At 39.6% G+C, this 27,947-nt stretch overlaps 1 protein-coding gene across 9 annotated transcripts; it reads right to left on the bottom strand.

Annotated features, from left to right (window-relative positions):
* Nucleotides 1-378: 378 nt before the first annotated feature.
* Nucleotides 379-27,947, bottom strand: wapla (WAPL cohesin release factor a). Of its 9 annotated transcripts, none has more exons than XM_076891546.1 (22): nt 27,576-27,947; nt 26,543-26,956; nt 25,672-26,380; nt 24,291-24,589; nt 23,955-24,088; nt 22,703-22,798; nt 21,309-21,470; nt 20,619-20,755; nt 19,111-19,222; nt 18,141-18,371; nt 16,336-16,447; nt 16,115-16,212; nt 15,735-15,811; nt 15,090-15,265; nt 14,683-14,798; nt 14,348-14,563; nt 13,450-13,651; nt 11,878-11,966; nt 11,682-11,777; nt 3,605-3,643; nt 1,593-1,688; nt 379-607 (listed from the first exon to the last, which is right to left on the bottom strand). In XM_076891546.1, exons 2-21 carry the CDS (start codon nt 26,928-26,930, stop codon nt 1,635-1,637), a joined length of 3,543 nt encoding a protein of 1,180 aa, XP_076747661.1. In that variant the 5' UTR covers nt 26,931-26,956; nt 27,576-27,947; the 3' UTR covers nt 379-607; nt 1,593-1,634. The 9 variants fall into 9 exon arrangements, 7 of the variants coding, with proteins under 7 accessions (XP_076747661.1, XP_076747662.1, XP_076747664.1 ...); XM_076891547.1 differs by having other exon boundaries at nt 23,955-24,085; XR_001167573.2 differs by lacking the exons at nt 1,593-1,688; nt 3,605-3,643 and adding an exon at nt 10,458-10,711 and having other exon boundaries at nt 27,576-27,946.

The raw sequence follows: 27,947 nt of genomic DNA, 5'->3' as shown, positions 1-27,947 counted from the left end.
GAAATGTGCGCTGCTTTTTGGTCTGGTTACTACCGTTTATGTCAGAACCGGTGCCCGGTACCCATCCCTAGTTTTGAGTGCAAAAAACAAGCTGCATTGCACCGTTTTGCTAGAGATGCATCAATAGTTCTACCTAGCAAGACACAGTCTTTTATGACTAATCCCAGCTTGAGAAACAGAACAGTGTTTCAGCATAGTTAATTGTTGAAAATAGAATTTTCAAAAATAACTATGAGAAAGTCATACATGGTACACGTAGATCTTTCGAACAAACTCACAGTCCTGTTGGCAGAAAAGCTAACAAGTCTGCAAACCTTTTTGGCTGATGAAAATTCCTGAGAATAAAATGCCAGGACAGAGCAAACAACAAAAGGTACATTCAGCTACTGGTTTATTTCCCAAGGGATTGCCACAGAAGATGGAACTGCATGTTTGATTTGGCAGAGACTTGATGAGGGATGCCCTTCCTGATGCAACTCTGCCATTTATCCAGGTTTGGGACCAGCACTGGAGTACAGTAGCTTGTGACTCCCTGAGGCTGGGTTTGTATTTGTTCCCAATCTTGAAATGGGAACATCATTGTGTTAACCGCTACATCGTGGTGTCACTAGGGGAGAGTAAAGAAAGAATGAAAGAATGAATGAATGAATGAATGATATAGATATATCTATATCTATCTATCGAGAGAGAGAGATAAATAAAAATCATTATTATTTCTTATTGTGGGTAATTTCCACTTTTAACAGTTTTGTTTTTGTTGTCATCAACTCTACAATACATTTTATATTTTTCTGTTTAATCAGAATTACTTTATTGCCCTGATTTTTACAGGACAATCGTTTTATTTCCATGCAAGATACAATGCAAGGTGTACTGATGTAGCTTATGGTGAACTACATTTATATATAGTTCATAAGAATAAAGCTAGCTGTTTTTAGGAGAAAAAGAGAGAGAGCACCATGCAGGTATTCAATGGAAAATGGTGGTGGCAGGGAGTACAAAGTGTGCACTGGGTTTTTTGTTGAAGTGCTGAAATAAAGACACTGCTGGTTATAGTATCTGCCTGAGTCTCTGGTTGCAGCTTTTAAGTATTGCACTTGGCGTTTTTGGAGCTTAATGCATACATGTTTTAAAGATCTCCGCTTTACATTAGTGCAACAGGATCACAGGAGTGGGTTTTAAAAAACTGCAGCAATACCTGACACAAATCATGATCTGCTGAAGGAAACAGAACTCTGTTCTACCTTATTATCTACTATCTACAGTGAAAATGAATGTGCTGTAGTACGTCATATGACAAATTATAAGTACAGCACTGCAGATTGGAGATTTAGGAATCTAAGATTCTGCTAATATAATGACATTTCAGATAAGACACACTGATAATTGCCAATGCCTGATTCAAATCCGAGTGCCCTGGGATCTTTTCTGCCTCTTTGCCCATCTTTCATCAGCCTTGAAAAATAAAGCCAAAAATACAGCTGTAATAATAGGGTGATGATAAAAAACAAATAGCCGGGCCGATGCCAGTTTTTCACTGTGGGAAAGTTAATTGCCAGTTGCTATTTTTGTACAAATTCCTTTCCCCTGACCTTATGATCTTGGATCTGATGCAGTTGCACAGACACTGGGCTTCAGAAAGCATTCTTGCAACTCAACCCACATGCTTTGCCTCTCCTCCGAATCTCCTAGGATTTGAAGACAAATGTGTTTGCAAAAATTTGAATCAACATAAACCAAAGTAAAAATGATGATCAATAATTAATATCTGTCTGCTTATTATATAATGTGTGCGAAAAAGAAAAAAAGGCAGAATCTCCATTGCTAATGCAAAACCCTGAAGAAACTTACAGTGATGGCCATTTCAGATGAAGAACTTCATGCCCTTTTTATATCCACACACATACACACACAAACTGCTTCTTGCCCTAACGCATTAACACAGATGGACTGCCATAAATGCACAAACAGGAACCCAGCCGACCTCACACAACACTCATCAGGCTCCACCCTGCCGGCACAGAGAGAAAGAAGGCTGAGCCCGGAGGTGGAGAATAGCAAAAGGCAGAGCCAGTGTGGGATAGTTATAATACTACTCTGCTCTGCTCCTCATCTGGCTCGCCTGTGGTCAAAGCCCATCCGTTAGAGTGCAGGTCACGCACACCCAGGAATACAGATGGGCTGGTGAGTCTTTCTGCTCTGCCACTCAATGATTTAAGGAGTGAGATTAGACAAGAGAAACAACCTGGCTATGAATGAGCAGAGAGTGATCTGTGTGCTGCGTTTGTTTGGACAAAATGCGAATGTATTTGTGTTTACACATTTGTTATGCAGCACATGTGCCGTAGTGATGGCTCTTTGTTCAGTGCTTATATTGCGAGGTGTTTGCAGGGGTGTGTGTATTCTTTCATGTGCCTGGCCTGGCTGACGGTGTGTGTACCTTCAAATGTGCGTGTGAGTAAACAAGACACCGGTGAAAGCATTCATTTAGGCTGTAGAGCACAGTTTGCTGTGGCAGCACAATAGGGCGGCACTAGTGGACAAACTGTTTGAATAAACTCTTTGTAGCGAAAGCTAAATAATCCCAGGCTTGTACAGAAATCAGTGCGTGCTGGCTCAGCTTTGTGGCCAATGCAAAATTCCTCATTCAGTTGACAGTGTGATGCTCAGGGTTGATTCTTGGTTCCCCTGCAGTTTCAAGATAATGCGCTCTGTTCAGCTTCAGTGTTTAGCCTCTGACTTAATCTGTCTTGACATATAAATTGGAGAGCACAAGAGAGAGGGAGTTGGTTTTAACAGCAGTGGCAGAAGTTAACAAAATACATTAACTCCAACACTGTCCTTAAGTACAGCTCGGACACACTTGCACTCCAGTTCACTCAATTTCTACTTCCTACAATTTTTCCTCATTTATAGACACGTTATATCTAACTTGACTGTAACTGTTTCTTTAACAAATGACTGACTCCTGAAATGTTTCGTAAGAATAATCCAGTAAACCAACATAAAATGTGACACAGACCTCCACAATAAAAGCACAAAACGGTTAGCCACACACTGGGGCGGACATTTGGTCCGATTGCATTAAATGTGGGCACAAAACAATTTCAGGATGTTATTGATGTTGCAGTTAGGTCCAGAATTTGATGGACAAAGAAACAGTTTTTTTGTACTTTGGTGAACCTCCACTGTGGATTTTAAATTGGCAGACATGCAGCTTTAAAATCAGGGGGGGGGGGGTCGTACCAATAAAATTAAATTAAAATAATAACTGTTTAGTAATTACAGCCATTTTTATGAACCAACCCCCAGAGGTCAAAAATTAATTGCACAATTGACTGACAAGCAGTTTCATGGCTAGGTGAGGTCTGTCCCTTGTTACCTCATGACAAATGAAGCAGACATAATATCTGAAGTTGATTCAAAGTGTTGAATTTATATATTCTTTTCATTTTAATTTCAAATATGTAGCCCGGGGACATGTCAGTGTACGTGAGGGAGCCCATCATTGGGCTGAAAAAAACAAAATAATATTGTTAGAGACAGAGACAAAAATTTTGCTTAAATCAACAGTCCAGTCCGCTCTTCAAAATAATTAATATACCTCAGGCCAGCTCTGGCCAGCTGAGCAACACCAAAGGGCCTGAAAAACAGCAGAAGAGAATTAAAGTGCATGATAGCAGAAATATTTTCAAAAGTTAAGAAGGAACTTTTTTTTACAGCATCTTAAGTCAAGAACAGTCTGGAGGAGGGAGGTGTATCATTGTCAAGGTCTACTACCAAGAGATGCCATCATGGAAATGAAAATTCAAAAAGCAAAGAAACATCATGTGAACTTCTGAATAAACAAGGCCCGCTGAGATCAGATTGGAAAACATCTACAGGAGTCTGCACAGTTTAATTAAATTAAAAATTTAATAAAAATAACCTTTGAACAGATGAAACTAAGATTAACTTGTACTAGAATGATGGAAAACTACGGAACTACGGAAACTAAGGAACTGCTTATGATCCAAAGCATGCCACCATTATCTATTAAACATGGTGAAGGCAGTATTATAAGCATATACAGCTGCTCTCTGCTCGACCTGACGTTCAGACTGAGACAAATACTCAAAAACTGACAGGACAAAACCTGCAAATGAATAATGATCCAAAACGTATAGCAAAAGCAACCCAAGAGTTTCTCAAGGCAAAGAAAGCCCAACAGAGAGTGCTTCTCAGTTATTAAATACAAAACTCTATGAAGAAAGAATTTTAAAAAACCAACAGCAACTGAACGTGGCTGTAGTAACGACTTAAAGCACCTCGAGGGAGGGAAGGAAATGCAGAGTTTCGACCATGAGTTTAAAAACCAGCATGATTTTAAAATATTAAAACATTGTTCAGTTTGTTGTCCAGTTCATTTTGAGCCCATGAAAGGGGGGACAGTAACAGTAACAGTAAATGCAAAAATATTTGTAAAACCCTTTAAATTAAAACTCAGTCTGCCCTTTAATCACATCTTGATTGAAGGTGCAAAACTTCAGCTTTTGTCCAAAAAATTATGGACCCAGCTGTACCAGAGAACCAGACCTGCAATATACTACCATAAAAATTCTGTTTCAGTGCAGTTTAGTTTGCAGACTAATATCTGCTGAAAAAAAACTTCAGTGCCAGTTAAGTAAATTACTCAAGACTCGAGTCATTTTTAAATATGTAGATCTTCAGTAGGAACCATTTGTCTTGGGGCTTATGCCACATTAATACTATATTGAGTTTCAAAGCTCTAAATAACATTCCCACCAGCTTCCAAGTTGGTGGCTTCTGCTATCTTTTATGGTGTGGTCTGCTGGGGCGGCAGCATCTCTGCTGGGGACAGGAAGAGACTGAACAGGGTGATCCGAAGGGCCAGCTCTGTTCTAGGATGCCCTCTGGACCCAGTGGAGGTGGTGAGTGACAGGAGAACGGCGGCTAAGCTGTCATCCCTGATGGACAACATCTCCCACCCCATGCAGCAGACTGTGACAGCACTGAGCAGCTCCTTCAGTGGGAGACTGCGGCACCCACGGTGTGGGACGGAGAGATTTCGCAGGTCTTTCCTCCCCACTGCTGTCAGACTCCACAACAAAGACTTTAACTGAACAAACACACACATCCACACATGTGCAATAACACTAAGTGCAATAATCTTTTCTGGCATCGTTGTATTTTTACTCAGTTGTATATAGCATTCGTATTCTATTTTTATCTTATTGTATATTTTTATTCTATTTTATTCTACTGTATATAGTATATTATTTTATTCTATTCTGTACAGCTGTGTACTGTATTTATTCTTATTGTATTCTAATTTTTGCGTCATAACTTTTGCACTGTCCACTTCCTGCTGTGACAAAACAAATTTCCCACGTGTGGGACTAATAAAGGTTATCTTATCTTATCTTATCTTAATTACAACTGGGAAACTCAGAGTTTTCGGAAACTCCAACTTAAAACTGCGGAACTGTGTGAAAGCCTGTCACAGATGCCTCACCAAGTACCCCATTTGGGGTAATTAAAGTAAAACTCGCTACATAGTGTTATCTATTAACGTCCTGACTTTTTTCTGTGAGGTGAGCACTCAGAAGATGAATCTTTTTTTTTTTTTTTCATGAACTCATTAAATAAAAAAAATAATAAAAGAGATCTATTGCCAGTCTTATCCTTTAATTACATCTCAATGACATTACTCTTGTACTACTTCTTAAGGAAATGTTTGAAGGCAAAACTTTTGTTTTTGGATTAGAATACTTCTTCAAGTATTTCCTCTTTGCCCAAACGCCTCAGTTAATCTTCAGACAAAGGTAGGGTGAGTTAGTTTGTATCCTTGAAGAATTAAAACTGTGAAAACACGCATTAGAAATGCTGTACCGATGTATTAATAAATATATAAAACCTCTGAAAGCAGGAGTCTTTCTAAAAACATTTCTTCACCCACATAACTGTCATGAGGAGCACTTGCAGCTGCACAGACTGAGGAGACGAACGAGTCTGCACGTTCCCATCTGAGTTTCACGTGTTGGTGCACAGGTGGTACGACGATTTCTTCATGTGACAGCTTGATTTAAGTGAACAGGGGCGCTAATGGTCAGCAAAGCATCAACAGAGCCTCTTCATAAATGTTTCACCTCCCTCCGGAGCACGCATGCACGTGACTGCATCAGTGAGACCAGCGCGTTGCTCTCTCCAAAGACAGCAGAGTTCTTACAGCTCGAGGGGAAAATCCTTAGACAACACCACTGATGAGAAGATACGTGTGGGTGTGTGCACTTTACTTCAACCATTCAGACACTGCGATCAGAGGCTGAGTACTCACACCACCTAGTGGCATTACGGCCTTGAATCCTTTTGGTTTTGCTTTTTGTCAAGAAGTTGTAAAAACAAAACAATTCTTGCACCTGCAAGCTAATCACCTATTCACTCCCTCCACATACAACAAACTGTGAGATAAAGCATCAAATGGAGCCGCAAGGAGTCAAAAAAAAAAAAAAAAAAAAAAAGCTGCATTTTGCCGAAGTAATTCCCATAATTAAAACCGCAGAAACCAGAACACAGCGGTTTCTGAAAATCTAAAGCAGCCTGTGCGCAAGGGGAGATGCTGAAAAGACAAACGAGTCAAGCCAGGAGGAAATGTGTCCAGATATGGAGAGGGATGAAAGAATGAATGCTGGGAAGGGGAAAAAAACAAACAAACAGAAAAACAAAAAACAGTTGTAGTTGCTCGCCGTAGGCTGCGCAGCCTCACTGAGAGGGTTTGGACTGACAAGTTGGAAACGTTAATCTCATGCCTCTGCATTCTCCTTTTCCCCATTTTTCTCCTCCCTCACATTCACCAACAGCGGAGGACATCCTACGAATCTTGTTAAGCTATTGGAAATGCTGCGTTTTTCCTCTTTGTTTACTCATCCACTTCCTTGCCACATCGATCATCACAGAGGGAATGCTCTCTCTGCCTCTGACCTCCCACTACTGAGAAACTGCCATGAAAGCTATAATGTACAGCAGGCGGATGAAGGCAGAGGTGCCCATTGTCTGCAATCATGCGTTTTAGAATTTTAATCTGCTCTTCTGCCTGCATCTAATCATGTATTTGCATGTTGGGCAACAAAACATAAAGACATAATTACATGTTATCTGTGCAATGTTTACTCAACATGTTTCCCTGTCTTGACAATTCCTGACGCTTCACATTTCGAGGCAGCGTTTGTTGAATCGTGGTTGACACAGCTGTCGCCTGTATGAAATCAGTGTTGTCAGATAGTATATCACTACATTCCCCTCGTTCCCCAAGCTATTTGTAAGTTTGACTCTTGGCTAGCAACTGCAACAAGAAATCTTTTGTTTCCATTATGCAGCAGTCAGTCAAGCTGAGGGGCCACGTTCACAAACTGTCACCGCTGAGTGCTGTTAAGTATAGTGACCATGCTTTGGACTCTCACTCTATCCCAGCCAGTTTGTCAGGGATGAGCGAGATCCAGGGGGTTTTGCACATCCACACGCACACAGGCACAAACTGGGATACAAAGTTAAGCATTCAGCAGCTGCTACACATACATGAATACAAAAAGGAAGCTAAACACCACTTGTGTTTAGTAAAGTGTTCACCTCCCGTAGCTCTGAATACATTAACATTTTTTAACTTGCTCAGAATGAAAGAAAACAATAGAAGGAAGAAACCACATAGGGAGTGTACTGAAAGTAGCAACTTTTTTTTTTCTTTTTTGAGATACAACTATTTACATGTAACCAAAGACAATGTCCTTGAAAGGGGTACAAACATTTTTTTCCTCTTCCTGCAATTTTTGTTTTTAAAACAACTCAGAAATATTGTATAAAATAAAAATATCAGCTTCAGGGGAAAAAAGTAGTCTAAGCATCTGAAATGTCCATTAACTGGTATGTACAGGAGTATTTACATTCGGACCAGATTTTTTTTTTTTTTTTCTCAAAGTGATTAACAGTAAAATGCAGTTGCAGTTCTGTTCACTGCAGCCCTACAAAGCAGATAAAACTAACGTTTTTACAGGTATGGCTGTCATTCAAATCAGTGATCGTACATGTGAGCAGTACAAGACAGAGGCTTTTCCAAGGATCAGGTCAACATCATCATCAAGGCTTAAATGACACCAATATAGAATAAATAAATGGGAGCTTAATGCATGTTATCCAATGCAAACATATCATGAGCAAAAACATGAAGCTGCTTGTGGCTGGACACAGGAAAATATTAGACTCCCCTAACCAGTGTTGGTCAAGTTACTTGAAAAAAGTAATCAGTAACGAATTACTGATTACTTCCCCAAAAAGTAATCTCATTACTTTACTGAATACTTATTTTCAAAAGTAATTAATTATTTAGTTACTTAGTTACTTTTTAAAAACACGATTTACAACCTGAATAGGTGATAAAGCGATAGATCTTTCAGCCCAATTCTACTTTTTCTGCATAATCCATCATACAAAATGTTATCAAATGGAAAAGTCTCTTTTTAAAACTTGTTTTATCAGTTTTAATCTTTTAACTTTATGCATCAAGCAAAAATTTAATTATATGTAACATTCTCTGACTGGAAGAAATTTGTTTAATATTTAAACCTATTTTCTGCACATTCCAGCACATAAAATACATTTTTTTTTGTGTTTACACTCAGTCTTTCAAATAGATGCAAGTAAAACACAGCAGAAAATAAATAAAGTCAAAGACTCAGCGGTCCTGTTGCTCTATTTTCACCTGTAAAGCAGGAGTGGCATAGGCGGAGGTTTACCCTGGTGCAGGTGTGCCGCAGTGGTCAGTGGAAGAATCCGCGAGTTTCTCTGTGAGTTTCTCATTACGTCGTAGCTACTCGGTGCTTGCTTGGAAGTTTAGGGGTTTTTTTCGCTGTAAAAAAGTTTTCTTCCCACGCACGATGGACGCTAATGTTTTTGTCACTTTTTATGGAATCAAACTCAAAGTAAGGTCAGTACTTCCACGCTTTAAACGCTGCACGCTCATACTCTCTCCCACACTCAATATATGATCCATTGTTGATCTGCACACAGCTGTTGTCACGAACGTCGCACTCGCTTACGTCACTGTCATGACATTCTCGCAAAAAAAAAAAAAAAAAAAAAAAAAAAAATCACGGTTTTAGTAACGCAGTGTTCCTACGGGAAAGTAACGGTAATCTAATTACCGTTTTTGCAATAGTAATCCCTTATTTACTCGTTACTCGAAAAAAGTAATCGGATTACAGTAACGCGTTACTGCCCATCTCTGCCCCTAACCCCATCCCACTTATGTTGATCAACATGTGCATAATATTTTAGTGATTGATGTTTAAAAACTACAATTTAAGCATAAATTTAGCCACTCAGATGTGCTGTGCCCAGCCACACAGCTGTATCACAAGGGGTGGATTATAATGAGCCGATGTTGGACACAACTGGGATCTCATTACGTAGGCTTTGCATTTTACACAAGAGGAGAACGCATTAAATTAAATACATTAAAAATAACTTCATTACAAACATAAAGGAAGCACAACAATCATAATTTTGAGTAATCCATCACGTTATACCAGTGAGTTTAAATGCATACTCTAATTACACACGGCTGAATTAAATGAACTTTAAATAATCTAAACAAACTAAAATGTGAGCAAACAGACAACGGCTGAGAAGAATTCTAACTTTTAGAAAAGCTCGTAATTTTCCGAGTGCCGTCACCAGTCAAATAACGGACATCCTATTAAAAGTCAGTATGTCACGCAGTCCTGATTTCTTTAACAGTAACTCATAATTTTGGTAGAGAAATGCCCTCAAGGCAAAAAGAAAAATCTAAAAATATAATGAGCCAAAGCCTACAAAAATCAAGCTCCCAAAAATTACTCGGCACAAAATGAAAAGCTTAGAAAATAAGCTAGAAATTCGATTTCCCTTAAACATTCAAGCCAATTGCAAATGTGTAAGTCAATGGGATTTTGCATTCAAAAATCATTCCATACAGGTTTTACGTACAGACACATCATTCAAACGTCTGTGAAAATGATTTCATGCTAATCTATGATTTCACCCTTGGCTTGGACGTGGACACGCACAGAAGAAAATGTAATGATCCATAAAATTTGATTCAGTGGTTCACACTCCAGCTAAGCAGCCAGAAATCAAGACCCGGCAGCAAACGGGAGACTCCTCCTCAGTGGCCTGCTACCGTCACACATCTCGGGACGATGTGTGAAGACGTCTGCTTCGTTTAACTTTCCGCGGATTACGGGGATGTAGCCTCGCGTCTGCCCGATTCTCACCTGAGGATGAATCTGGATCTGACTCTAAATGGGCTGTTAGCCGAGTGGAACTGAAGTTGTCTGCATGTCTGTCAGCTAGCAGGGCTTTGGTTCGGGTTGTGCTCCAGACAGGGAGTGAAACTTGTGTATATCTGTATGCGTGTGTTTACGCACATGTCAGTGTATGCCTTTTTTCCTCAGAGTTTAGAGTGATCGCAACATCTGCTGATCAGGTGAAGTCAAGAGAATGCTGCTAAGACTCCAATGGCCCCTTGTGGCTTCTAATGGGTAGTGGAGAACAAGAGTAACCTGGAAACCGTTTAATGTGCAGTCGGAGTAAGAGCTCGATAGTTTGCTGTCTGTTAACAGTGCTCCAGGTAGTCGATGACCCGTGAGATGGACTTCTGTCCTGTGGTGCCCATTGCACACTGTGTGGAGACAGAACAGGAAAAACAAAAACAAGTGTGTGAGGATGCCAACAACTTTACTTGTGAGGTCTCGATGCAAACACTGATGATAACAGGATGCTTCTGTTCAAAGGGGATGTTTATGAAACAGATGGTTCCAATCTTCAGCTCTGACAGGATGTGTCACAATCAAAGCTGCTGCAAAACACACATCTGTGGCGTGGTAGTGCTAGCATCACAGGAATCCTTGAATTATTTGAAAATTATGTTTTGCAAATTTTATCATTTCGATTATGCCTCTTGGACATAAAAAAATATTGAATTGTTAATAATCTGTTGAATACATTTAGTATTATAACGAAGTAGTACTTCATAAAAGCCAAGTGCTACTATAAGCTTTTTATTTTTTGGAAGATGAGCAACAATCAGAAAGGCTTTCATTTATTCATCTTTCAAATGTTTTGAATTCCTAAGTCATTTCATTAATAAACAGAAATAAAGGCTCAGCATTTCACTCACTTTCTAGGGGGTTCTGAAAGGAGCTGAAGAGCTATAGAAAAACTGCAATTATTTGAAACTAAAAGGGAAAATGTGGTATTGTACAGAATTACTGGGCCTCAAGAATGTTTATTTCATCCAAGCCACTTCACTGCACAAAAATGTGCTTTTGCTCAATGGGTCCAATTAAACGGCTTTTTGTATCTTCAGTTTAATTTGCCTGAAGCCAAGGATTGCATCAACACTCAGAGGCGTTAGGAGGAGGGGAAAAAAAAGGACGAAGACCTTCAGTGTCAGTATTTTCACTACACTGTCACTAAAATATAAGTATTTTTTGTTTGTTTGTTTTTTAAGAAAAACACTTTGATTTGTTGAGCCTGTATAATTCATCATGTATTTGCTTAACTGTAGATCATTTTAAACTTCGTCAATCTCAACATGCATCATCACGTAACACTGATAACAGAGGGCTGATCTGAATAGTCACACTCACAGTGAGGTTCATGAAGCTCAAGAACTTCTTCAGCATTTCTGTCATGATGGAGAAATCTCCTTTAGGTAGATTTTCTCTCACAGTAGTCACATTAATCTGAGGATGGCAAAAAAAGGAAGTGAGCAACAACACATATTATAGATTTTTTTTAAAGATCTGGACAAAACAAAATGTATAAATCTGCACCGGTTTTTACCTGGCTGCCCTGACAGAGGCAGCCCAGCAGCAGGGCTGTGTATGAAGCAACAATGCTGTCCTCCATATGCTTGCCTGCGTGCTGCAGAGCTGCAGTAACCACAAAGGAGAAAGACAAGGTTTCCCAATATATATTTAGCTGTAATTCACTGATCAGCTCACCCAACACTTCTACACAGCATTAAAAACAATGAGTCCATGATGTTCACAAGAGTAACATTAACTCCTGTTTTACAGTGCTCATGGAGGTCACATTCAAAGGACTAGCAAGTACTAAAGAACAAAGGTTTGTATTTCGCAACCTAAACTTCAATGGAGCTGCAAAAACTAATCAACTGTAACAATAGCTGGACACAGGTTTCATTATTCATTAGCAAAGCCTGTTATGATGCAAAGCATGCGCTGTGGCAGAAACTAATGACGCAGCTGAGAAAAGCATCAAGGCTAAAGCTAAACAGATTAAAGTGTAGAAGTCAATTTGCCAAAAATCATGGCAGCACTCTACATCAAAGCCTGAGAAGAACATTGAAGGCAAAACAACAAGAGCTGTTGATCTTGCATGACAAACTGACACAACATCACTCAATGACCAGAGAAAGTATGGTGGAGACTTGTAACAATCCCCCCCCCCCCAGATATACTTATGGGGTTCCCATGTTATTTTCAATAAAAATCATTGTTTTGTTTTTTTAAATGGCATAAATAAATAAAAACTAAGAGCAAGCAATTTGAAAATTATGTGTTATATTCAGGCTTTTATAAACAAGCTTAACTTGTGAAGACAGCACTTTGATTTTTCTTTAACAATTTTCCTTTCTTTGGGAAAAAAAAAAAAAAAGTGATGCAGCGAGATAAAATTCTACCAAAGACACAGACAGAGAATAATCAATGACATATTTTTAAAATATTGGGTGGATGTGGGTGTGCCGGGTGGGGAAAACCCCACTCGGCACACCCACAGGTCGCACACCCACGGGTGCGACCTGGCCATCCTAACCCATAGTAATTTAAAGATCAGGAATCTACGAGTTCAAAAAAAAGAAAAAGTTTCTCCATGTCGATCTAGAAGTTTTAAAACTTTGGGAAACATTAAAAAGAAAAACTGGAAATGTCATCTCAAAGGAAACTGCCCTTCCTTTGTCTGCACAATTTCTTACACAGCTTATACACAAAACTCAGAATTTTAAGATGAATGGATTAATAAATGAAATTATTCCCATTATGGATAAATGTTGTGAATCTACCCCCTCCTCACCCCCAATCATTTGGTGTGTAAAATTCAGCGAGAATGTCATTTGAAAAGCCAGAACTGAGCAATGTTGGATAAATTAGTTTTAAAAACAAGTTTTTGTTATTGAAGACAAGTGTGGTCTCCCTTAATAGCCTTATTAGAGATTCGGTTAATGAATTCTTAATAGGGATATTTTTCAAAGCTTTATAGTTACTGGTATCTTCATCCTTATTGCAGATATTATTAACTCATGCTTAAATTGAGTCAGCATTTATTTGGATTGTAATTTTACTCAAAGCTACAAACAGCTCCTCTTATATGCACAAACCCCAAAATATCTACCTTTATTTAAGTCCAACTCTTCATCCTCCTCTTCTTTCTTCTCGGGTTGGCTGTCATTTGTTTCGGATGCCACCCACTGGATCTCTCCTGATGTCTCTTGCCACTCTCCGCTTTGGTCTAGTGCCGGTTTGGGGGCCTCACTGATGAGGTCGTCAGTCTTTGCCTCAGCCAGGATGGCAGCACGCTCCCTCTCAAGGAAGAGCTGGGATTCCAGGGGAAATAAACAGATGTGAACTCCAAACACAAGCCAAAAAACAGGAGCCAAGTAACACAGCAAATTTTTCATAATTCAAAGGGAATAAAAGAGTGGCAGTTTAGCTTGACAGCAAAGGTATTTCATCTTGGCAAAGTTAGGAAGCAAATAGGCATGCCAAATACTGTGAAACTAGCCTGTAATACTTGGGCATGAAAAGTAATTTTGAGGTTAATTGCCATTTTTTTCTTTAAAAGTTTCCAGACTTTTTGAAAATCTGCAAGAACTCTGGCTGCAGTGACATTGATTAAAAAAGAAAAACCTAAATAAAAACCTAATTTTGAAATTTTAATCCACAAACAAGCAAGCATTTACTTACACTTGCTTATTACTTAATACTGTGAGCAAACAGAGGTGTGCATTTAAAGCAGTGAAGAGATGTTTAACACTCCCGAGAAAGATGTGTTACCAGGTAAATGAGTGGTTCACGAGTTCTATGATACAGACAAAAGAAATTGCAACACAACACCCAATCACTTTGTTTCTGCTTAAATTAAGAATAGGAAAGATGTATTCAGCTCTTTAAACTGTATTAAACTATTGTTTTGTGGGGGTTTGGTTTGTTTTTTTAAACAAAAAGACAAAAGAGAGCCACATCCAGTGACTGCTAAAATATTGATGTATGAGTTCTGGCACAGTTCCTACCTTCACCAGGGCAGCCAAAGCACCGCAGGACTTGGGCTTGTCAGCCGTATCTGCCTGAGTCTCAGCTGACTCTGCCAATGTGTCAGATTGCGTTGGGTCAGCAGGCTGCATGAGGCTGTCTTCCAGACAGGTGTCGTCGACATTGTACTCCATGTCCACCAGACAGTGGCGGTTTCTGGAGCTGTACTCCACAAGGTTAATTAGTAGACCCAGACCCTGGTATACACCACAGAATACACAAATGAGACATTCACATACATACATAAACTTACCAAACAGCGTGTCAGCAACTGTGCCGTTGCGAAGATGTTTTCTGTTGTTGAAGAGAACCTTACCAGCACACGCACGTCAAATCGCTGCTCCTGGGGGATGTAGCGTGGGACTTGAAGGACACAATTTAGAGCAGTCACTATTAGCTGATCCTGTTCACCCGTCTTAGTGCTTCCCCACTCTGTAGGCAAAAATAACCTTATTATTAACCTCTGCTCACACATGTCAACATGATTCCCTGCTAAGCACCTGAATATTATAGCTCACGGTACAGACTATAATCATACAAGATACAACTGAATTCTAGCTGACCACATTAACACGAATATATTCATTTTGTACAGAAGTACACAATGAGCCATTTCATCTTTGTATATTTATAGAACTACAATCCAAACAAAAAAACTACAGTAAATTGAGTTTTTGCAGTTTTCCATAAATAGTATAAGAAAAGAAAAAGGAATGAGAATACCATTGTCATGGGTAAGGTTGAGCAGCACTCCAATAACAGCCCTCATACAGTCCTCCACCGCCTTTCCCACATTTGTGAAGCTGCAGTGAGGCAGTGCAGCAGCCGATGAAGACAGAGAGGTGTTGTTTAATGCCCTGCTGTACCGCTGGATCATATCCTCACAGTATCGCAAAGCTCTGATAAAAGTAAGAAAAAGATATTGTTGACAGAAAGTAAAAAGTGACATAACAGAAATAAAGAAAAATATTAAAGTGCAGAGTGGAAAGATAATCCTAAATGCAGAAAGTGCAACGAGCTTGAGCACAATTGATCTTCGATATACTGTGTTCATGAATGCAAACTAAGAAGAATCCATGGTTAAAACTAAGATGTAACTTTTGCTATCAATTTTAGAAACCACAGACCTGGTTATTGGTGTGGTTACCTTTATCCAAATCTATTATCCTAGGATTATTTTTATTTGCCCTAATGTTGTTTTTGATGGGCATGAGAAGCTTTAGAATTGCCCCGAGGTGATGATGAGTAAAATGATCTTACAAAAAGTAAAAGAGACAAAGTGAAAAGGACCTGTTGTCACGATAGCCACTGTGTCCCAGTATGTCTGTAGACAGTCAATAATAGCTGTAAGCAGTAGCTGGTGCTCACCTGGCAGAGGAGACAATAAGCTGAGAGTCTTTGTAGGCAATCAAGTAACTCTGATTTTCAGGGTTCTGCACTGTAACCTGTTGGCAGGAGATGAAAGAGAAATGAAATCAATAGAGGGAAAAAGTACACCAAGAACCTTGAAAACAAGACAAGAAACACAAAATTAAGGGAGACCCTTTATGTTTAGCTCGGAAAGCTGAATGGCATTTTAAGATATAGCTGATAAAGACACATTCAGTGCTTTAAGCAGAGGCATTTAATCGGGTAACAAAGGTCACCAGCCAATTCACAGCTTAGTACTCAATTACTGTTGTCCTTGAGGCTCACTCTAGTGTGACTTTGGTGCAAGAGAGAATCCAACTTGACAGAACTGTACTTACACTTTCAAGCACTCTCAGACACCTCTCAGCCCCCCATAAAGATGCTACAAGGTTCTCCTTGTCATCCTCTTGGCTCAGGTTGTCAACACACTCTTTCACTGTGGCAATGCAACACACACGACATGTGGCAATTACAAACCGTGACAAACAAAATCGTTGCATAGGTATACACATATGCACTGTACAGCATGGCTTTGAGCACATTAGTATCCAACACCCACCTTTGTCAACAATATGGTCCAGGCCTCCCAGTAGCCGGAGCTCCTCTTTGAACCAATCACCAGCTCTCTTGGAGGTTAACGACAGAAGTGTCTCCATGGCAAGGTGCCCTGTCTGCAGGGATAGAGGACAGAAGCATGTTTAAAAAAAACATCACTGGACCCTTGTGGTCAACACCGGTGCCCCTCAGGGGTGTGTTCTGAGCCCTCTGCTATACACTCTCTTCACCCATGACTGTATTTCCTCCTGCGCGTCCAATCTCATTGTTAAGTTTGCAGATGACACCACAGTGCTCGGACTTATATCCAACAATGATGAGACAAACTATAGGACAGAGGTGCAACAACTAGAGTCATGGTGCCACGACAATAACTTGGTCTTAAACACCAAAAAGACCAAGGAGATCATTGTAGATTTCCGGAAGAGGGGTCATAACAACCATCTGCCTCTCTTCATTGGCAGTGAGGCGGTGGAGAGGGTGAGCAGTTTTAAATTCTTGGGGGTAACTGTGACCGAGGACCTGTCCTGGGGCAACCATATCACCTCAGTTGCACGGAAGACCCAACAGCGCCTCTACTACCTGAGGAGACTGCGGAGCGCACACATTCCCAGACCTCTGATGTTGAACTTCTACAACTGTGCCATCAGCAGCGTTCTGACGTATGGATTTCTAGTGTGGTTCCCCAGCTGCACCAAGGCCGATCAGCAAGCACTCCAGCGGGTGGTGAAAGAAGCTGGCAGAATTATTGGAACAAGTCTGCCAGAGATCAGTAATATCTTCCCCACTCGCTGTCTGAGGAGGGTGCACAGTATCCTGCGGGACCAACATCACCCTGCGCGCCACCTTTTCCATCTGCTGCCCTCAGGGAGAAGGTACAGGTCTATACAGGCCAGAACATCCAGACTGGCCAACAGCCTGTATCCACAGGCTGTGAGGCTCCTGAACTCTCTGCCCCCCTCTCACGGACAATAACCATATCCAACTTCTTAATAGCAATGAACTGGTCTGCATTGGTGCATCATATCTTTATTCTCTTCCCCCTCCTGCCCCCCCCTCTTTCTTAAATAGATAACTATCATATCTGATATCATATCTCACAGTACAATAATATTGAATGGGTTGCATTGTTGTATTTTGTCATGTTTCTCAGGTCTTTGTCTGAATTTCTACGAACATTATTGCTAAGGATTGTCTTATTGCATTGGAGTCACACTGGGTTAAATATGTACACTTGGGTTTTAAGGGGTATTTATTATTTTCTTCTTTTTTTTGGGTTGTATGGAAGCCCCAAACGCAATTTCATTGTTCTTGACAATGACAATAAATAAATAAATAAAAAATAAAAAAATAAAAATTTTTTTATGTATGCTTGTATTACAAAGCCACTATTGTAAAAGTCGTCTACACTAAAACACACATTTTTCCCCCTAATTAAGCTTGATAAGAAGAAATATAAACCAGTTCACCAAGAAAACATTACTAGGTAGTAAAGCATATGTAATATTAATGCTGTCATTTTATCAAATCAGCAACTTTTCTGACTGAAATATTGTCGATCAGTTGTGACAGGTCAAAACTGACAGCTGAGCTGCAGTAAGATTAGTGTATTTGCATGCAGAAGGGGGTGCATACAAAGAGGTCAGACTGACATTTTTATGAAAAACCTTTCCATTAAAGTAGTTTAAAAATGTACGTAGTGTTGCTTATTCAATAAATATATGAACAAGAGACTGTGGTTACTGATTAAATCCAAGATTCACCAGTTATGTGATGATGTTATGATCTCTTTATTGATGGACAACCTACCGTGATGTTTTCTAAGTCAAGGTGCTTGTTGTGCACAGTCTCGCACAGTTTCCTGATCTTCTCTTTGACCTTTGCCATCTCCTTTGCTGTGAGCTGATCCTGGTGACCCGAGTAGTCCTGGTCTAGTTCCAGCAGCTTGATCATTAGCTCCAGACATGCCCTGTCCAGATCCATGTTAAGACGATCCCGGCTCAAAATGTACATCAGTGCAGCCGTGCACAGAGCGAGGTTCTGATAAAATGACAGATCAGGTTTTACAAAGGGGTGCAGGCAGTGTAGATCATATGGAGAAAGCTCTGGATCAGTAAGAAAAAGCTTATTGTGTGTCACTTTCACTACATAGTTCTCAAAATTACAAAATTTATACTTAGATATATATAAAAACAACATGAGTTGATTCAAAGTGCTATTCAGTCAAGGATTACAACCAGAATACAAAGAATATGTTAAAAACAGCACCAAGAGAAAAACAGAAAATACACACAAAAGAAATAAATAAAATAAAGATTAAGACAAACTGACATCAAAAAAGGTCCATCCGGTCACAAATACTGCCATATCATAAAAACATAATACCCACCACAAGCTCTTCGCTTATTTAAAGGAAAGACTAATATATTTTAAGACACTACATTAACAACAGAAAACCTACTTGTTGAGCAAAAAATAAAATCACAAACCTATTTATACGTGTGCATATCTAACCCTGGGATGTCATTTGAATAACTACTGAGGTCTCCTTGCACTCTTCTTGCATTTTGATAATTTAATACCGAAGAAACAGGGCTCGTGATTCAACACTTCATCTTAGATGGAAAAGTAATGGTTCATGTCACAAAATAAATTGTGAAAGCACAAGTTATTCAAACATTGTATTACCATCTGTCAAAACTTCAAGGGAGATGATAGAAAGAGATTGTGGCAGGAGGTGACAAAAAAATAATTAATTAAAAACAAAACTTTGACTGACCGGGTGTTGTGGAGCATCGTTGAGCATTTTGAAGACCTGTGCGACTTTCCCTCTTGCCCTCAGGTGCATCCTGAAACCGGGCATGGCACACCGTGTGGCCAGGCTGATTATACTGGAGAAATGAGGGAGGAAAGTGGAGAATAGAGGGAATGTTAAAGATAGATTTATGACAATGAAATCAGCCTACTTTTAAATTAAAATGTCACAAATGGCAAACTAAAGAAATATAGGGAAAGATTTAAAGACTAAGGCTTCAATGTTGCCCATGCTATGCATCAATCCAATGTTCTAATGGTATAAAACAACAACAGCCTGACTTTGGCTTTCTGCTGATGCACAGCATGGATCCAATGCAAGCATTAAATTATTAAGCTGTTTTTCTCAGTGTGAGAAAGAGACTGGGAATGATTCTTTTATGTGTAAGGAAATGTCAGTGTTGACTTAAACATCACCTTTCTAATTCTGTAACTTCATATATCACAAATAAAAAAAAATGTCCAATTTATTCAATAGGTAGCAATAAGTAAAAACAAATAAATACAAAAAAAAGACTATAGGACGAAAAAAAAATACAATGTAAAACTAATTTAGTTTATTATTATAGTTAATTATAATTTTATTATCATCATCATCATCTCAACTCATTATGACAGTTATTTGAAGCTCTTCAGTCATTACTTGACCAGTTTGATGTACAACATAGTAAACATACAGTGAAAACTTGTTGGTGTCCCAGGTGTGAGACACGTTCAGAAGTGCTAATGTTTTACATATATTAGCCCAGACATAATGTAAATATCGGATTGGGTGTGGTGTATGGCCACACATTAACTACCTGTACTGCATTTCTAGTTTAAATTATGAATAAAATCACTTAAATCCTATGAAAACATTGGATAAGAAGTGTGATTTACATCATAGTTTCAATGTTTTAACTAAATGTGATTTTGTTATCACATTTAGTTAATCAGTGACACATGATCAATAATTATTTTTTCATGGTTTCAATGAGAGAGCAATGCTGTGAAAATGAACGCAGAACAATATTAGTTTAATCTTGGATATTTTTTTTTTTTTTTTTATTCATAAACGCTGCAAGTGAAAAATCACAATTGGAAGTAAAATGTGATTAACAGGCTGAGGCACAACGGTGGAAGGGAGGCGAGCAAATGCAAAGGGACAGAAATGATTGAGAACTTTAGCTACACATGAAGTCTCTGGGCTGGAGTGCAATTCAATTAAAATTGATCATCTGTGCTTGTTTTTAAAGTATTAACTCTGCGTTTTCTACCTCCTACTACTTTGTTGCAAGAATAATAACTTACTTTATGAATTTTGGTTTTAGGTACTTTTATGAAATATTAACTGGCATATGCTTGTACCAGTCACTGAACTTTGTAAACTAAGTAACATTTAGCAAGTCACAACAAAGAAATTAAAATCAGACCAAATATAGAAATGTTCCTCTACAACACAAAGAAAAATTCCCAGCTGGTTATTAAACTTACCTAAGGCATCTTGTGTTGAGCGGCTGACTACTCTTGAGCCCCGTCTCCAGGTACTCAAAATCATCTGTGAACTCTTGATTCTCTCCAAACTCCACCACATCGTTGAAGTGTTTCACATGCTGCACCACAGTATACAGCTGGTAGTAAGGGAAATGGGGTTAATTGTAGCTAATTGAGAAGCACTGCATCTGTCCAGACCCTCAAATTGCTCACACACACACACAGCAAATTGCTCACATTTCTAAATTCCTCTATTGGTTTCACAGCCAGCAAAAGCTTCAGGTCAGTATGATCAGCAGTTGACACTGTATGTATATCTATATCAGCAGTCACACTGTGAGGGGGCTCAGCACGACACAGGATGGAGGACCTGGGTTTATAACAGAATCAGTGTGTGGTGACAGCTTAGTGTAGCTGAAGCCATTTAACCTCAGGGGATCTGTGGCTAACAGCCTGATCTGGGGCCAGAAGGCCCATCTGTAAATGACACAAGCTGTATGGGAGTAGCACTGGCACACATCAAATGAATGCCAACCCTTCACTGGCTGAGTGTTTAAAAAGGAAGGGGGGGAAAGGGGGGGCTAGGGGTAATTCATACTGGCAAGCAAACAAAATGTGAAGTAAAAACTGATCAGAAAGATTTATCTAACAACTGCTGTTACTCAGCAAATCTGTGTAACCTGGACTCACCTCCTTGTCTTCTTTTCTGCATTTGAGTGCTGTGACAATATCCTGGTTGAGTCGTGTGGGGATGGTCTCTGACTTAATGACTTTGGGTGGCGGTGGAGGAGCTTTGAACAAGCCGTCATCTTTATGGGAGTTGCTGTCCTTGCTGCTGCTCGATAAAATAGCCTAAGGACAAAAATGAAGCTGAGAAACGGGGCTCATACCAAAGCAACAAAATCTGTTTAATGACATGTCCACAAGATTTACCACAGCTGAACAGTCTGTTAACCACACAAGTCTTTAATAAGTGCTGTTAACAGATGTCAGACGAGGTAGTGCAAAGTTAACAATAACTTTTAAATCCCAGTCGCCAGAGTCTGATTAGCTAGTCTCTAAACAAACATTATTTCCATTGGGGTAATTCAATACAAAACATACAAGCAAACTTCACTTGCCTGGAAAAGTAATTTCACTTGAACAGCAATACTAATTAGAGCAATTAATACAGAAATTGTTGACTACTAAGAGACCAGTAAACAGTATCCTAATATGTGGACATTAAGAACACAAACACAAATAAATGGCACTAGTTAATAGCATTTTCTTTACATAATAACCCAGTAATAGTGTTTACCCTCTCTGTGCAAAATGAATGTATACACCCTAATGAGAACTTTAAACATACAAATACACTCTTTACTCACAATGACAGATTTACATTTTTGTTCCAGTTCCTGACAAGTAAACCAAGCAGTAACCTTGCTGAAAAATTAAGACGAGGGAAAAAAAAACTGTGGCTTCTCTTATAGCAATTTGAGTTTGGCTCCAAAATTAATCAATGTGTGATTGACTTGTGGTATTTTAAAATGCCTAGCTTCAGCCATGAAAAGAACACCTGGCACAAAGAACAGATTTAGTCTACATAGCCAACTTCCTCCCCCATAATATCTGATTTTTTAATAGCTCACATTGACATTTTATTATAGCTTAAAACTGAAAGGCGTGCTAACATTAGCTACAGTGGATTTTGTGCAATACTTTACCTTCAGTACTCAACTGGACTAGACTGAACTTTTGAAGCATTTTTAATGTACTTATCTGATGAGTAATATGGCTTGCCAGGTGGCACAGCCCATCCGAAAAGTTTGATATTCAGTTTCAGTGACTGAAATTCAAGTATTATAATTCTGTTAATAAGCAGATACCCGTGTTTGTGCTTTGCTAGGATCAGCTGATGATTTAGCACCCCACCAACTGGCCTAAATATGGTCTCTACATCAACAAAGTCAACATACCAGCAGCTAAAACACAAATATTATGGCTTCAAAATGCAGGTTTAAGAAGCTAATAGATGATGCCACATTCTGTCCATCTTTTACTAACAGTCTACAGTCTACAGGCAAAATACAGTATCTTACCGGAGCAGTCTGAGATCGAGAGACTGGAGGCACAGGCATTTCTTCAGGTTCGTGCTGGTTCCAGTGGCGAGCATTGTACACAGCTTTAGCAGGAGACTGAAACACAGCAAGAACTTAAAAATTTGTCAGTTAACTAAACGGATACACATATTTAGTGATTACTAACAGCTGGCATAAGAAAATACTGATGGTGCTTTCAGATTGGTGCATTTCAGTGATGACAGTTTAAAAAAAATAAATTAAAAAAATTACAACAACAACCTATATGCCAATATTTTATTCTCTAAAGAATACCACGTTCCAGCTGTAAATGAGCAGAACTGAACCCATAAACACTGCATGCTGAATTCATGTTGATAGACTAAGACAACAGCAGCCTCAGTGTAGAACACAACACTCCCCAAGCAGCACAAAACATTTCCTGAAAATGACAGATTGTGAAACTCAATTATATCGTACAAAGACAATGTAGGAAGTTTTGCTGAGGAAGTAGAAAGAATAACTACACAGAATTAGTAAGACAGACTACAAATAACCCAAAGCCACTTCAAAACATGATCTAGATAAAGAGAGAAAATGTGGGCATTACACAAAACAGCACAGCATTACAAATCAAAGCAGAGTTATGAGAAAATATGTGCCTGATGAAGAGGTAATATCCAAATCCCCTTCAAAGTGGAAACCCATGCATGCTACTGAACGCACATTTATGGGATTCAAATGAGACGGCTGTCAAAAGTTATTCCCTGGGCATCACAGTTCAATGCCTTAAGTCTCTGACTGTAGTTCTAACCTGCATCACTGCTGAATCACAGAATTGGATTACATAAAATGACAACCATATAAATTTAGTTTTCAGTCGAGCCTCTTACCCGCCCACTTGCTCTATTTTTCTCTGATGCTCTCCTCACTCTCGTTATCTCAGGCTATTTTCAGACAAGCTGGGCATTCTGTTATGTAAATGTCATCTAAACATCAATAAGCCAAGACGTGTCAGACCTGCTTTAAACCCTGGTCAGGAGTAAGGTCATCAAAAGTGCTAGATGACTTGTACTGAGACACTTAGATTGATCAGACTGCAGTTAAAAGGTTTGTGCCTATCCCTTGTCTATGCAGTTGTTAAAAAAAAAAAAAAAAAAAAAAGTCTCATGGGCAAATATTCAAAGACACTGGATGGCACAGGACAAAGAAAACATTTGGTTGAAAAGCGAGCCAAGAAACACACGGCCAATTTTAAAACATGCTTAAATACCTTTTTGGGTCCACTGAAAATCTTTTTCAGTCCACTGCCGACGTCCTTGGATTTGTCACTTGGCTTCCCTGAGCGTGCTTTCTGGCCCTCGGTACCACCAGGACTTGAGTCATCGGAAAAGTCAAAGGCATCTGCTGGATAAACCAGATTGTTGATGATTAAAGGGGAAAAAAAAAAAAAAGCACGAGTTTGTAAATGGATGGAATATTAACCAAAGTGGGTCATCCAAGCACTTCTAATTTAAAGAGAGGTTTGAAGTTTATGTCGTTACATTGGATCATGCAATAAAATGACAATTACACCAACACCAGATCTGTTTTTAAGGACTGCTTTTACCTGTATTACTGCTAGCATGACTGTCTTGAGAGTCACTGGTATGAGGGCTATCCACGCTGGAGCTCAAAGCAGCTAAGGCTGCGGCTGCCTTCCTGGCCTTCTTTTCTTTGGCTTGGGAGCTCTCATCATCACTGTCACTCTCACTCAGGTCATCAAAGCCAAAGTACTTGATCTTGTAGCTACTCTTGCCAGCTTCTGAACCCTCCTCCCCCTCCTGGTCCTCTTTGTCCTCAAAGCCAAAGAACTCTAGCTTGGTCTCGGTCTTGGTCTTCTTGGTCTTTGTCTGTGTGGGTCTGAACCTACAAACAAGAAGAATTTTTTTTTTTTTAGATTATTTTGTTTTGAAGTATTGTGCCTTATGGGATTTTTCAAAGGAGATAGAAACTGAAGCAGGACAAAGAAAAAACTCTTTTGTAGAAACAAAGAAAAGAAAATGGGATTTCAAAGTGGGTGCCTAAAATTACTTAGCTGAGTGAATAGAAAGCTTTTTTGTCAATAAATGTTACTGTTTAGAGACATCTAAAAAACTGTAGACTTTACAATATAGAACAAACACTAATGCACGTTTCTCCAAATAGTTGATGTCAATAGTTTAGTTTAAAAATAATTCTTATCAAGTTAATTCCGTATAAATGGCTGACATGAGATGAGATCACACACACAATGACACAGACAGAGCACACATTTTTGCCACCATCTGCCATTTTGACTTGTTAGAGGGGATTTAACATTAATCTAACAAACTAAAGGTTCACTCCCTGCTGCCTCTCTTGCCACTGGTGATTCAATCTGACCTGCCTCTCAAAAGCAATGAAATGAAAGCGCAAGAACATATCAAACTTCAAAGTATGACCCGAAACTTTGAATTTTAAAGCCAGGGACACATCAAGGTAAAGCACATTCTTTCAGAGCAAAAGTCTGGCCAATACTGTATAACAATACGATACATGAAAGCATAATCTAAGTGCCAAGGAAATCTTTATTAAACCTGAACTTCAGTAGCGTCTGCACTTTGTTCCTCAGAATATGAATGAATGACATTTTTATAAGACCCAGTACTAGTGAGAGATAAAGCAAAGTGTGTATGAGCACACAATGAAGTAAGATATAAGGTAGTATGTATTATTATATTTAAATTACTAACCTACCACATGATGGCTGCCTTATGGTATCGTGTATACACGGTAATAAATATTTAACCTGAAAATATTTACTACAAAAACAAAATCTTGAATGACACAAGAAAATATACTCAAGTCACCCATCCATGTAATTAGCAATGGTGGATAGGCTACAATTGTTTAAATAAGAATTCAGAACATAGTATTTTGAGAATTCTCCCTGCAATGTGGCTTTTAAGACACAGAACTATCAGCCTTACCTAGTAGGTTTGGGTGGTGGTGTATCTGATTTCTTCTTCATCTGCCCTGCTTCTCCAAGGTCAGCTGGGGGAGCGAGGCTGACCAGTTCGTCAATGCTCCGCTCCATTGAGTCCTGGATGGTGACATTGCACACTGACAGGCAGGAAGGGTGGAGAACCGTGTAGTCCCGTACCCTCCCACCACCCCTTCCCACAGGCTTGGCTGCTGTTTTAGCACTGGCAGCAGTACTACTTGCACCAGCAGAAAGGGCACTGTTGGGCTTATCTTGGGCACTTGCACCATCAGTGGACTTGTTGCTGTTACTTTCTGCAAGTTCAGACGATGATTTGTCAGGACGGCCTGGCCGCTGGTATTTTTTGCAATTTGAGGCCCTCAGGGTAAATGGGGAAGGGGGAATATTGTCCACTGGCTCTGGTGGGGCCTCCGCTGAAGGCTCCACCTCTGCACCTTTCATTTCATCTGACAGCAAGCCATCACAAGAAGATGAGGATTGGAAGTCCCTGCTACCACCTGGCACATCAGTGAACAGTTTAACAGATGTGTCTATATTAGGAGAGGAGGAGGTGGACCTCTGGGAGAAGTTCTGATCATCAGAGAGGACTGTGCTTGACAAAGAGGTCCCCCATGCAGGTTTCTGGCTGCTCTGTGATTCACTTTTGTACCACGGCTGGTTATTTTTACCTACCTTCTCCTCTGTTTTTTGTTTGCCTTTGAACAAAAGAGAAGATAAATGCAGGTTTGTTTAAACAAAAGACAGGAACTACTATGCTTCTATAATAGTTAGAAATCACTGTAAAACTTAAATAAGCAGGTTAAAATAAATTTGGATAAGGAGTTTAAAAAAGTGCATGGAAAAAAATGAAAACTTACTCGTGAATGTGGCTGTTGAACATGCAGAGGACTGTGCATAAGTCACAACAGCGGCTGTCCCAGTGCTTTGCACTGTGGTGGTCTTCATCACCTCCCCTTCAGCAACTTTTGCCTGCGACACGTTGTGGGAGGTTACAGTCTTGGACTCTTCATCACTGTCAAAGCCAAACGGGTCTTCCTCACTATCACTGTCCTCAAGCCTGGGCCTTTTGGGGACCTCAGAAACGTCAGGTTTTAACAAAGGCCGTTTGGCTCCGAGCTGAGCCTTGTAGGTGGTCTCCCCCCATTTGGTGGTCAGAGTGGGCTTTTTATTGGAAAAGACCTCCTCAAATTTCGAGTTAGCCTCCCCACCTTTGCGGTTGTACGTTTTGCCGAATCTGGATGTCATGTTGGCTGCTCTATGTTACATATTCCCTGTGAACAGCAGCAGAGACAATAAAACATTTACTATACCAATAGATCATCAAGAACATTATAATCTGCGCACTTAAATTGATACGAACGACTTAGCAAAGGAGTGTTTAAAAAAAAAACATAAAACAAAAACAGGCTGTAATCGTCATGAGTGGTTTGGGGAATGTTATTTATATTAATCCGGCTAAGTTATGTTTCAGCTGTTGGCTGGTAGCGCACAAAGTTAGCATAGCTAGCTCAAGCGGTATAGCTTTCCAAACCATCATCGGTAAATGTGAGCAATACGACAGAAAGCGTGAACGATTTAGAGCAACTTTAATACAATTTGAAACTCTTTACCTATCAGCACATACTTACAGGACAGCTAAGTACTGTGTTAACTCTAGCTCAGTCAGCCCTTGTTTGTAAAGTTAACTACTATAAAGTTAGCCACTAGCCATTAGCTTAACATGGCTAACTATGCTAACGTAAGTCTGTTTACATTTCTCACCTGGCTGCCTCAAATGTCAGAAACCTTGCGTTTGAAACAAGTTTTAGTCTTTTGACGTAATGGTCTGAATGGAAATACTATGGTGCAGAAATCGTCCGTAATTACAAATGAGTAATAATGCAGTGTTACCTTTTAACTCCAGCGAAAGGCTAACCGTCCGCTTGTTTTTTTAGCCAGCCGGCTAGGCCTGATTTCCCACTCGCACACAAATCAAGCGGGTAAAGTCCGCTCAGCAGAGTACAAAAACCATTACAAAGACATCTCTATTCCGAATATGTCCACGCAGCGATGCTTATCAACACAGAAATGCGTACTTAACGCATCGGTGCCTGTAACAGTCTATATATGGTAGATAATCCGGACTTTTTGCATTTTGTAGTGCTACGGACGGCCATTAAAATATCCCCTCCCTCCTCGATGCTTGGCAAGACCCTCATGTAAAGGGCTGGTCGAAGGCAATCGACCAACCAGCAACAGGAAAGGTTTCCTGTGCGTTGAGAC

This window comes from Maylandia zebra, linkage group LG13 (genome assembly GCF_041146795.1).
Source record: "Maylandia zebra isolate NMK-2024a linkage group LG13, Mzebra_GT3a, whole genome shotgun sequence".
In the NCBI taxonomy this organism is placed as follows: domain Eukaryota; kingdom Metazoa; phylum Chordata; class Actinopteri; order Cichliformes; family Cichlidae; genus Maylandia; species Maylandia zebra.
The sequence above is the reverse complement of the archived record's forward strand: the minus strand, read 5'-3'. Positions and strand labels throughout refer to the sequence as shown.